The sequence below is a fragment of the Emydura macquarii genome, unplaced genomic scaffold (assembly GCF_026122565.2).
Source record: "Emydura macquarii macquarii isolate MOO-44397 ecotype Brisbane River unplaced genomic scaffold, CSIRO-AGI_Emac_v2 contig_1027, whole genome shotgun sequence".
Lineage (NCBI taxonomy): Eukaryota > Metazoa > Chordata > Testudines > Chelidae > Emydura > Emydura macquarii.
The window spans coordinates 923650-936042 of record NW_027131164.1 but is presented as its reverse complement, the minus strand read 5'-3'; the positions used below and the strand labels follow the sequence as shown (position 1 = coordinate 936042).

Below are 12393 nucleotides of genomic sequence, written 5' to 3'. Positions count from 1 at the left end.
TCAAACAGCGGAGAAGCAGAGCTTCTAACTTGCCTAATTGCAAGACAGGCATTTTTCTTACAGATCATTCTGCTTTTGGATCATTGTAAAATGGGCCCTTTGAACTCTCTCTTTCTTCCCTCAGCCACATCTTCCTTTCTTTCCATCCCCCAAGGCAATGATTTTTATCTCTAGGTCTCTGTTTCTTTTCATTAAAAATTAAAGGGTTTCAGGACCTTTTTTTAGGTGACACCACTGCCTGTTCCACCTCCAATGCAGAGCTCAGCTGCCTCAAACCACTTATTTGTCCTAATCTATACCAGACGCACACTCATTCTGCACCGGAAATAAAAGAGCTACTGTGTTTAGACCAGGTAGACTGGACGTGTTTAGACTCTTCTGTACATAAGACTCAAATCAAGCTGACAGTGAGTTGTTGCTTCAGCAATGACAAGCGAGGACAGCACCCTGTAGCACAGAGTAGTGAAGAGTGAGTTTTCCTCCTTCATTAAAAGTGACCTGAAAAGGAAAACGTAAATGGGCTGGTTCCCTTTTCTTTTCTTTATTGTAGGTGGGACTGGTAACGCTGCCTATTATTGAGGTTGCCTGACATTTCCTGTTATAAGATATTGTTTCCATTTACTTATAACTTTGCCAAACTTTAACCATTTCAGCTGACCATTTCCATGGTGGGTGCCTGTCTCAGGCTGAATTTTTTAAAGCATTTCAGCCATAATGAATCATTCAGCTGTTCCTGAGAAGAAAGCTGTGTAATACTTCATGATGCCGATGTTAAAATGTCCTTGTGGTCTTTTCTTTGAAAAGCTCTAGCAACCCTCTGCTTTGGAGCAGGGACTTGACATTTGGCAAGGGGGGAGGGTGGGGTATTTTGTGTGCATCTGCCTTTTGCCATTCCAATGAAAATCTACCCAAATTTGGCCAACTTGTAAGCTGCCTTTTTTTTTTTTTTTTAATTGCAGTTTGCACATGCTCAGTAGAGACTTCTTCCATTTTAGCAGCTAAACTCTCCAAAGATTCCAGCCTCACTCAGCATGCCCGAGCCTTTTACAGTGCATAGCGCTGATCAGCATTCCCACAGAGTATCCGAGCATGCTCCAACACAGGACTCAGACCTAGAGAAATTATTTTCTTTGAAAATATTTGTTTGTCTAAAAGTCTGTTTTCTGTTTGTTTTTTTCCTCATACAGGTACCTAAACTGGTATTCTGGCCCTTTTATAATAAAAGAAAATGTGAGTCTATAAAAGCACATTTTCCAAATTCATAAATTCATAGATTTTAAGGGCAGAAGGAACCATTTATGCTCATCTACCCTGGCCTCCTGTCTAAAACGGGTCATAGAATTTGACCTCAGGATATCTTCATCTAGCCCATCGTGTTTCGTGGGAGGTTTTATATTTAAATGAAACATTGTGGGGATTTCTTAGGCCTTGGCTATATTGGTATCATCATGTAGGGTACGTGTAGCTGCATGCTGCAATGAAAGGCCGGCTGCATCCTCACTGCGGCAGTGAAGGGCTCTGGCAGGGGGGAGGCAGCCCTTCAAATGGAGGCTTCGGATACCTTCCATGCTCGCTACATTTCTGCCCTTCCTTAGACATCGTTTAGCCAAGCTATTCTTACTCAGGTCCTTTAATCTTTCCTCATAAATCAACATGCCCAGCCTCTTAATTGTCTCTTTGTTGCTCTTCTCTGAATCCACTGCCATTTATCTATATCTTTTAACAAATACATTAAGCAGCAGGCTTGTGATTTTCTTTCCCTGAGGCCGGCAAGGATTTGCCATTCCTCAGCCTTATCTTAGCAACAGCAGGGATTTTCACATTGCACAGTGCCACTCACAGGTGTCTGGGCCACACTACACTGTCACTCCAATTGTGGTATAGTTCCAGGTTTTCTACTGCTCAGGATTTCAATTAACTTCTCTCAGGGGAATTGGTGCAAATGCTAAGCCTCCCAGGTAGGTTACAGAACAAAAGCATTTTTTTAAAAACAATATCACAGGAGAACGCTGCTAGTTTATCTTTTTGCTGGTTTTCTACTCACCTTTAGCAAAATTCATACCTCAGACAGCACCCAGGCACCATCCCTTTCTTTGTAACCCGTCTGAGCGGCTGCTTTTGCAGGACCAAAGATCCTGGAAGCTAGTTAGTTCAAGAGAACGGTCCCTAGGGGTCAGTGTATTAGGTGAATATGGAGTGAATGTCGCTTGACTGAAGTCATAACCAAACCTCAGTGGGCAGATGAGGACTGATATACAGCTCCCTCTGGAGTCCATCAGCACTACTTCCACTTGACAGAGGTAGTCATTTGAGAGCAAGAAGAAATAGTCCTTCATCCAGAGGTCAAGTGTCACAGTGCTCAGAGTCCAAACCAGCCCAGGGAACAAGTATGACAGAACATTTTGCAGATGTGACACGTACTACCACGTACACAGAGGAACTTGAAATGTAGCTTCCCTTATTTGGGCTTCTGATGGAAATCTTGGTAGTATTCTTCAAATCTCTCTCAAATGTCTCCTGAAACATGTGGGAAATGCACTTTCACAAGTGCATGTAGACAAATCTTTTTCTGTTTTTAATTCAGCCCAAACATTGGCTTCTCATAGTTTCATGAGAAGGCAAAAAAATAGACTTTTAAGCCCCCCTAACCCTTCTTTTATTTTGGACAAGTTCTGTTGGGAACAGTATGGCCCAGTGCCCGTGGATGGGACATAGAACTTGAAATCTGGCAACCTCGCTTCTATTCCTGGCTTTGCTGCAGTCCTGCTCTATGACCCTGGGCAAGTCACTTCACCCCCTTTGTGTCTCTTCCCACCCTTCATTTGCCTGGATTAGTTAGACTATAAATTCATCAGGGCCAAAACGAGCTCTAACAATATATTTGTACAGTGCCTGGCACGATGGGGTCCCAATCTCAGCTGGAGCTCTTGAGCACTACTGTAATAATCACAGCAATTTTCCAGGCCTTATTTTCAAAGCAGGCATCTAAATTGAAGTTCTCCAGTTTCTATTCTAGATGTACAAACTAGCATTTGAAATTAGGCCGTAATTTATGTGCCTGTTGTGATGCCATAATTTAGGTGCCTACATTTGCAGTTGAGACTCCCCCTTTTTTTTTTTTTTTTTTTGTCATGGGGCTTTGGGAAACCCTAAAGTCCGTATGTTAAAATGCTCAATTTTGACTTTCTATGGAAAAAAAGATGTATTATTGTGCACGTCAACTTGATGGAAAAATGCTAACATTTAATTCTTTCCTGATTTGTATTTAAAAAAGAACAAATCCCAAACGTTACAGTATTTAACTCAGGATTACACAATAGTGCTTACAAATTTCTTTAAATGTCAGACATTGATCAAAGGGTCCAGCTTCCGTTGTAGTAAGGCTGTGCCTGATTTCCCATACAGAAGAAAGGCAAACATTCTCCCTTGTGTGATTAACCATTATTAAAACCTTCTGTGAATGTTTCAAGTGTCCGGGAACAATAGGGGGAGAGGACAGCACAGCTCTATTGCTTCTCTCTTCAAATGGAGTCAGCTACCCAGTGATCTGGGGCAGGAATTTGTGTAATATAAATTTTCTGTCAGCACAAAATGCTTTCCTGTCTGTTATGGTGCTAAAAACAAATTGATTCCCCCTTCCTCCTCCTCCTCCTGCTTCATCCCCTAACCACACTTAATTAGAAATGAAAGTGCATCTGACAGCAAAGCAGGGGAGACAGTGAAGATACATAACTGTATTGTATTCTCAGTTTTTCCTTTGGTTCCCATTTAACACTGTTCTGGTGGTGATTCTCTGCCAGCAGCACATACACATGTTCACATTTAATTTGCAGATGCTGATGCTGCCTTCCAATAACAAGACAAGCCGCCACTTTTAAGAGCCCAGTGACTGACTGACTAACCTATCTTCTGTTTCCAGCTGGCCAGGAAGCTGTGTTCTGCTTTACAGAATGATGACTAAGTCATGGCTGAGCCATGTGATCTCCTGTCTGGATTGCTGCAAGTCACTGTATTTAAGAATGAGCACAAAGACCTTAGAAAGGCTCCCATTGACCCAGATTGCAGCAGTCTGTTTCCTTGCCAGTGCTACTCACGGAGACTACATCACCCCAGTACTCCTTGTCCTGAACTGGCTTCCCATCACATGCAGGGTCGTATTCAAGGTCTTGGGTCATGTCATTGGTCCAAACTACCTAAAAGAATCTACTCTATTGCACTACAGATAATACATATAAATTACCCTATCACCTGTGGGTGAACTCTTTTCACAAAACAATCACTCTGTTTCTGACCTCTTGGGTGCTTGTCCTCAAAGGAAACCTGCACAATACCTTCAAAGGACAAGCGTGGGAGTGTAAACTCATAACTCTGCTGGACACTATAAATCATGGATTTAGGCCTACACTGTCAACAAAACGGTGGAGGGTACACACTGAAATGCTCCTCCCGCTGATGTAACTCCCCTGCTATGCTGACATAAATAAAACCATCTCTATGAAGAGGTGTCGGGCTTTGAGCAGAGGGTTGGACTAGATGACCTTTGGAGGTCCCTTCCAACCCTAATATTCCATTTCTATACCGTGTGAGCTTTAATCTAGCTAGCATGGGTAACAATAGTGTAGAGGTGACAGCATCGGCTTCAACATGGGCTAGAGACCAGAGTAGTCCCTGGCAGGTTTATACTCTGTGTCCATGCTGAGGCCCATGTTGCCACATCTAGCTATAGTAAAGCTAGTATGCGTACGCCCACCGATGCTAAAGTCACACCTTCAACTGCAGCATAGACATATCCTAAAATAAAACTTACTCCCACGTTTTGACCATAAAGGGTTTGTTTCACATTTTGGGTGAAAGCACTGGAAAGGTCTTATTTTTTCAAATCAATACACCTATGGTAAGTATATATTCCCTACCTGAACATCTGGGCATGTGAAAGACATCAAGAAAGTAAAACAAAAAGGTAGAGAGAGCTATGTAGTTAATTATTAACTACATCTGAAGCAGGAAGCCTGCTAAACAATCAGTGAGGCTACTGGACGATCAAGATGCTAAAGGAGCACTCACAGAAGATTATTGTGGAGAAACTAAATTCATTCTTTGCATCGGTCTTCATGGCTGAGGATGTGAGAGAGATTCCTAAACCTGAGCCATTCTTTTTAGGTGACAAATCTGAGGAAATGACCCAAATCGAGGTGTCAGATGAGGTTTTGGAACAAATTGATAAATTAAACAGTAATAAGTCACTAGGACCAGAATGGTATCCACCCAAGAGTTCTGAAGGAACTCAAATATGAAATTGCAGAACTACTATCATTTAAATCAGCTTCTGTACCAGATGACTGGAACTAATGTGACGCCAATTTTTGAAAAAGGCTTAAGAGATGGTCCTGGCAATTACAGGCCAGGAAGCCTAACTTCAGTACCAGCCAAATTGGTTGACACTATAGTAAACAACAAAACTATCAGACACATAGATGAATACGATTTGTTGGGGAAGAGTCAACATGGTTTTGATAAAGGGAAATCATGCCTCACCAATCTATTAGAATTCTTTGACAGTCAACAAGCATGTGGACAAGGGTGATCCAGTGGAAAAAGTGTACTTAGATTTTCAGAAAGCATTTGACAAGGTCCTTCACCAAAGGCTCCTAAGCAAAATAAGCAGTCATGGGATAAGAGGGAAAGTCCTCTCCTGGATCAGTAACTGGTTAAAAGATGGGAAACAAAGGATAGATGAAAGAGAGAAATAAATAGCGGTTTCCCCCAGGGACCAGTACTGTTCAACATATTCATAAATGATCTGGAAAAAGGGGTAAACAGCGAGGTGGAAAAATTTGCAGATGATACAAAACTACTCAAGATAGTTAAGTCCAAAGCAGACTGTGAAGAGTTACAAAGGGATCTCACAAAACCGGGTGACTGGGCAACAAAATGGCAGATGAAATTCAATGTTGATAAATGCAAAGTAATGAACATTGGAAAACATAATCCCAACCATACTGTGATATGGTGAAGGCAGTAGAAGAGTGCTCCTATTTACGACCTAGGGAGGTGGGCGGGTGCCAGAATGCTCCGGGCTTTGTTCCCTGCTGACTAACTTAGAGCCACTGGGGGCAATTAGGAGCAGCTGAGGCTGATTAGTGATCAGCCAGGTGCACCATAAACGGGCCCCGCCCCCCCCCCCCCCCCCCAAACACACAGTGCACAAGTTGGAAGGAGCAGAGGTGCTGTGCTGTGCTGTGCTGTGCTGTGCTGAGCTGAGTGAGGCGAGGCGAGGCGAGGCGAGGCAAAGCAAAGGGAAGGAGCAGACCGAAGTAGCAGAGTGTGGGAGAGCAGAGGAACCCCGAAAGGAGGTACTGAGCCCAGCAAGAACATAGGGCCTGAGAGGCCAGAAGGACTGAGTGGGGGAAAGTAGCCCAGGGGAAGAGGCTGCAGCTCAAACAATAGTGAGCCAGCAGTATACCGCTGCGGTTCATAGGGCCCCTGGGCTGGGACCCGGAGGAGCGGGTGAGCCCGGGTCCCTACCCCCTCCCCTTGGGAAGACGGGGTGACGGGCAACTTCCTGGCCCACTACAAGCAGGAAGGTGCGAGACCCACTGTGGGAAGCCGGCCATCAGCCACAATACATATAAAATGATGGGGTCTAAATGTTGCCACTCAAGAAAGAGATCTTGGAGTCATTGTGGATAGTTCTCTGAAAACATCCACTCAATGTACAGTGGCAGTCAAAAAAGCTAACAGAATGTTGGTAATCATTAGGAAATGGATAGCTAATAAGACAGAAAAAATCATATCGCCTTTTTATAAATCCAGAGTATGCCTATGTCTTGAATACTGTGTGCAGATCTGGTCATCCCATCTCAAGAAAGATATATTGGCATTGGAAAAAGTACAGAAAATGGCAACAAAAATGATTAGGGGTATGGAAAAGCTTCCATATGAGAAGAGGTTAATAAGACTAGGACTTTTCAACACAGAAAAGAGACGACTAAGGGGGGGGATATGACAGAGGTCTATAAAATCATGGCTGGTGTGGAGAAAGTAAATAAGGAGGTGTTATCTACTCCTCATAACACAAAAACTAGGGATCACCAAATAAAATTACTAGGCAACAGGTTTAAAACGAACAGAAGGAAGTATTTCTTCACACAACGCACAGTCAACCTGTGGAACTTCTTGCCAGAGCATGTTGTGAAGGCTAAAACTATAATGGGTTTCAAAAAAGAACTAGATAAGTTCATGGAGGACAGATGCATCAGTGTCTATTAGCCAGGGTGGGCAGGGACTGCTGTTTGCCAGAGGCTGGGAATGGCTGACGGGATGGATCACTTGATGATTGCCTGTTTTGTTCATTCCCTCCAAAGCACCTGTCATTGGCTACTGTTGGAACACAGGATACTGGGCTTGATGGACCATTGGTCTGACCCAGTATGGCCATTCTTATGTTCTTATTTCTGCCTTTTATCCACCTCCTAAAATAATGCGTAACAAAAATGCGGTTTTAATTTTATTTGGAGACAGGAAAAGCCTCTTCTATATTTAAAGAGTTGAAAGGACTTTGAACCCTTTTGAATGGCATTTCCTTTTCCGCAGTGGTGATAAGAACAAAACTTCACATTCTTCTCTTTCTAAATGAGACTTTGCTGGCATGAAAGAGGGGATTTGGGGTTAAGACATGTGTCACTGCACTGAAAACATGATAGTGTTCAACCAAAACTCTTTGAGCCACCCCGTGAATAGCAACTAGTCATAGAGAGAAGGCACAGAGCAATATTTACATATCACTCTACAGCCCACCCTTGCTGCAGTTTTGCGTTGCGCACAGGAGATCTGCATGACACATTAAGAACGAGAAACTCTTTTAACTTGATTGGGGCATGGACTATGTTGCAGGCAGCTTCCAGCTGTACACAGCAGTGTGGGAGGCTGTCAGATCACTGCTCCAGCTCTAGTCCTGGCACAAGTCAGTGCAACCTACCTAGGGTTGTTTTCACTTGTGCCAGCTGGCTGTGATCCCCCGTGCACTGAATGCCAGCTGGGAACTGCTGCAGCACATTGCAGTATGGCCACTCTGACAAGCCTCCTGTGCTGGGTGTTGTGGGGAGGAAGGCAGAGGAGCCAGTTCTGCTGTTTGGTGCACAACGAGGGTCTGCTCCATGCTAAGGGAATCTCCAGGAGGGGACTTGCAGGAAGTTTCTGCCCCCTTTGTGTGCCTTGGGTAGCACAAAGGGGGTGGGTTGGGGCAGAGAATGCCCCAGTATGTCTAGAGGGCATTTATGACTGGCTATTGCAGGACATATGACTGGCTATTGCAGACATGCTGTGTACATGCTGTACACATCGCCACCAATGCTGTCCTCTAAACATATCGGGACAGATTTTTTTACTTCAGCCTACTCCATTTGTGCTGCCCAGGGACACAAAGGAAGTGGAAATGTCCTGCAGGTCCCCTGCTGGATAGGGTTCTGCTGATTATCCATGTCTGCATGGAGAGCCAGTTTACTGGCTCGCAGACACCTCAGAGAGGCGAATCATTGAGGCTTTTCATTTTATGTTTCTTTCAAAAGTGTGTTTTATTTCAGGGCAAACATCCCAAAGAAAGGGCCCCACTGTCCAGGGAATTAACAAGTTTAGGAAGGTTTTTGCTCAATGACAGGAAAACCTTCCAAACAGCAAGATCTACAATACTGGGGAAAAATGTCCCAAGGGAAAATTGGATAGGGTCAAGACACTGACTGGAGAATTCTGTGAGGCACAATCCTATGCTGGCAGGGGGTAGACCAGAAAGCCCACACTTAGGAGATGCTTTCCATCCCCAACTCGTAAGATAGTGAGAAAATGAAGGAAAAATGCAGTAAAGAACCAGTACACTGATGTGGATCGGGCTAGCTCTTAAACTATTTTAATATTTTTCCACTGACTCCCTTTCTTCTTGCTTTTTGTTGTTATAAGGACACCCCCGGGGAAACCTGCCAATGCCAGCTGTTCATTCATCGAATGGGATGTGATGACACAGCAGCTTGACATGTTCCTTAATATCCTCCTCCCGTGCTTCCCCCTCTGCATGAAGCAGCAGCTACTCTGTTGAGTCATCCCTTATCTAGTCCGTTCAGATCTGGAGGAGTTGTTTCTGATACTAATTACTTGGCTGGTGATTTCTCGGCCTACATGGAGGCTCTGGGAAACAAGCAGCACAGTTTGAGGTTGAATGCTCTACAAGGCTCTTGGGACCAGATTTTCAAAGGTATTTCGGTGTCTATAGATGCAGATAGGTGCCCACTTAGATTTTCAAAAGAGCTCTAGTGGGTTAGGCACCTAAATCCCATAGATTTTAGTGATAGTTGTTCAGTGTCTGTCCTGCTCAGGTACTTTTGAAAATCCAGCTCAGCACCTTTCTGCATCTTTAGGCAGCTAAATACCTTTGAAAATCAATCCCTTGGTCACCGGGTGCTATATTTTGAATCTTGGAAGGCTTGCTGCTCATATATTTATTGTTTCACAAGCTGGAATATAGCCACTCACATTTTAGTGCTATTTATCTTTTCTGACATACTTCACAGCACTTTGAACGGCAGTGAAAGAACATTGTTGGGTATCACAGCACTGAGAGAAACTTTTTTTCATACAGATTGGACCCAGTTCTTCTTTGAGTGCAACTCCCAATGACTTCAGTGGTAGCAGGGCTCACTAAAGGAAGAATATTGAGTCTTTTGATGATGTCCCAGGAAGAGAAGCAGTCAGAGGAAAGGCAGACAGATTATCTTCCTATTTCAGATTCATTCAGTGATGCATTTTTCATGCTTCCTTCCATTATATTCATGCCTTTCTTTCTGAGCCTTGACCAAATTCTGGGCCAAGTTCAACCATGGTGCAGGCGAGCACAGTTCCCACTGACCATCCATCCATCCTTAAGTTGTATTGTAACTGCTATTAGTGGGTTAAACCAGTACTGAATGGGATCCAAACAGAAGTGCTTCTTGAGATTTCACACCATGGCAGAGCAAAAAAACCATTCTGATCCGAGACCCAATCTGTTTTACAGGAGTTCAGGTGAAACTATGTGAAGTAATTTTTATTTTTGTCGCTATAGGTATATGTGATCCTAAGCAGCCCTGCATTCACACCCCACACACTCTTGTAATAATCTTTATAATTTGAAAATGAATAACTCACTGATCAGTAACGCTCGTGCATGATGTAGGTATGCACTGTGTATTAAGAGTTATGGATATGTGCTGGGATTATGACTAAAATGTGTTTAAATCAGGCATATCAGGGGAGTTGGTAAACAGGTCTGCCCTACACAAAGAAATGTGTTTGCTTCTCTGGCCAGAGTGGTCATCAGGCAGAGACAATGAAGATACATTTATGTGTTAGGTAAACAAAGCTATCAAGTTAACAAGGGGGGGCAGGAGACAGCATGGTATCTATGATCCAGCAGGAGAAAGAAGCTTGGTCTGGTTTTTACTTTTCAAAGAATATATTGAAAAGAAAGAGTGGCTGAACCTCAAGAGATAAGTAATTAAATCAACTGTTTGTATGCAATATAACTGTATTATAAAAGTGCATATAGCAAGGTCTTTTCTGAAAGCTAATGACACACTGGTGATTAATAGCATTGTGAAATATATGTATTAATACCATATGAGGAAATATGGATATTTAATGATATTATGCTTTGAAATCTGTGACCAAACAGAAGGTAACAGATTCCCTCGCAGGCTGTCCCCTGAGGTTCGAAGTATGAACATCAATTGCCTGCACTAAAAGTTGGTTAACCAAGACCGTAGCCGGTTCCCCCACCTCTCTATGTGGCCCTGCCATCATTAGAGGGGGACAGAAAGCGACACTGAATGGGTGTGGATTGCACTGTATTTATTCGCAACTAGGTGAATGTGAAGGGATGAAAGTCAGGAATATTTTCTTTCCATACACGGTGCAGCCCAATTGGCTTAGTAGCTTGGTTTATTTCCCTCCCTTCTTCTGAAGTGTCAGGTGTTTGTGGCCATGGCAGAGACAGCTACCAGGCTAGTTGTGTCCAGTTCTCGTGGCTACAATTCGAGAAGGACGTTAACAAATGAAGAGGGTTCAGATAAGGGTCATAAGAACAATTAAAGGATTAGAAAACATACCTTATAGTCAATTATTCAAGGATCTCAATCTATTTAGCTTATCAAAAAGAAGGTTAAGGGGTGACTTGATTACAGTCAATAAGTACCTATCTGGGGAACAATGGACTTGTCAGTCTAGCAGACAAAGGTATGCAGGATGCACTAGTTGGAAGTTGAAGCTAGACAAATTCAGACTGGAAATAAGGTGTAAACTTTTAACAGTCAGGATAATTAATGCTTGGAAGAGTTTACCAAAAGTTGTGGTGATTCTCCATCACTGGCATTATTTTTTAACTAAGATCGGATGTTTTTCCACAAGATATACTCTAGTTCAAAAAGGAATTAATTCAAGGAAGTCCTACGGCCTGTGTTACACAGAAGGTCAGCCTAGATGATCACAGTGGCCCCTTCTGGCCTTGGAATCTATGAATGTATGAATCAGTGCAACCAGATCTGTGCATTTGTTTCATCAGGCACAGGTGTTTCTGGCTCTTCCTATTATACTTTGTGTTTGTCACCAGCTGCCGGTATCATTGGTGTGTTTTGTTTACTGAGTGGTCATGAGAACTTCAACTGTAATGATCACAGATAGGATCTATTTGTGTGGGCACAGTGCTGACTTAGCCAGGACCTCTTAGACATTTCTCCCCAAAACAGTGAGCAGGTCCCTTTGTGGATTCTAACTGGATTTTAACAATGGCTGTTTTAGGAACACCTCTGCCTCATGCCTGTTAGGATCATTGACATTCCTGCATGGTCCTGGCAAACTGAAGGAATTTCTACTTCTGGCAGGAGCAGAGAGGAGAAACTTCGACCCAGTGCCTCAGGTGTTCAGATAATACTGTAAGGGGGCAGTAGAAATACGCAAATATATGGATGGATGGTTACTGCATGAGTGACATCTACCATCTTTGCTGAGATGTCAGTAATTGAATCAGGGACCTCCACAGTTTAAAGCGCAAGATGCTACATCTTGAGCTTAAGCTCTCCACCTACTGCTGTAATAGGCCACGGGTAGAGCTGGTGGGAAGCTTTCTGAATGAACGTTTTTCCATAGAAAACTTCTGATTTGATTAAATCAACCTGATGGAACATGTCGATTTTGTGGAAACTTCTAGCAGGAACCAGGCAGAACCAGGAGCCTGGAAGTCCTGGGCTCCCCAGCTTGGAGTGCCTAGAAGCTGAGGTCTCTGGCATGAACTGGCATTTCTCCTGCAGGCAACTCAGAGAGCCTCATCAGTTTTTTTTTTTTTTTTTTTTTTTTTTTTTTTTAAAGAAAAGT

At 43.2% G+C, this 12393-nt stretch overlaps 2 protein-coding genes across 2 annotated transcripts in view; both read left to right on the top strand.

The window, feature by feature from the left end:
• The window catches only part of LOC137150797 (protein eva-1 homolog C-like), a 180836-nt gene extending 176714 nt beyond the window's left edge, over positions 1–4122 (top strand). The window contains exon 6 of the mRNA XM_067544854.1: positions 3920–4122. Coding sequence (XP_067400955.1) covers positions 3920–3954 — 35 coding nt within the window. The 3' untranslated portion in view covers positions 3955–4122. The remainder of the gene's footprint in view (positions 1–3919) is intronic.
• A 2144-nt stretch (positions 4123–6266) lies between these two features.
• The window catches only part of EVA1A (eva-1 homolog A, regulator of programmed cell death), a 113370-nt gene continuing 107243 nt past the window's right edge, over positions 6267–12393 (top strand). The window contains exon 1 of the mRNA XM_067544855.1: positions 6267–6353. The gene's annotated coding sequence lies outside the window, so the exon portion shown is untranslated. The remainder of the gene's footprint in view (positions 6354–12393) is intronic.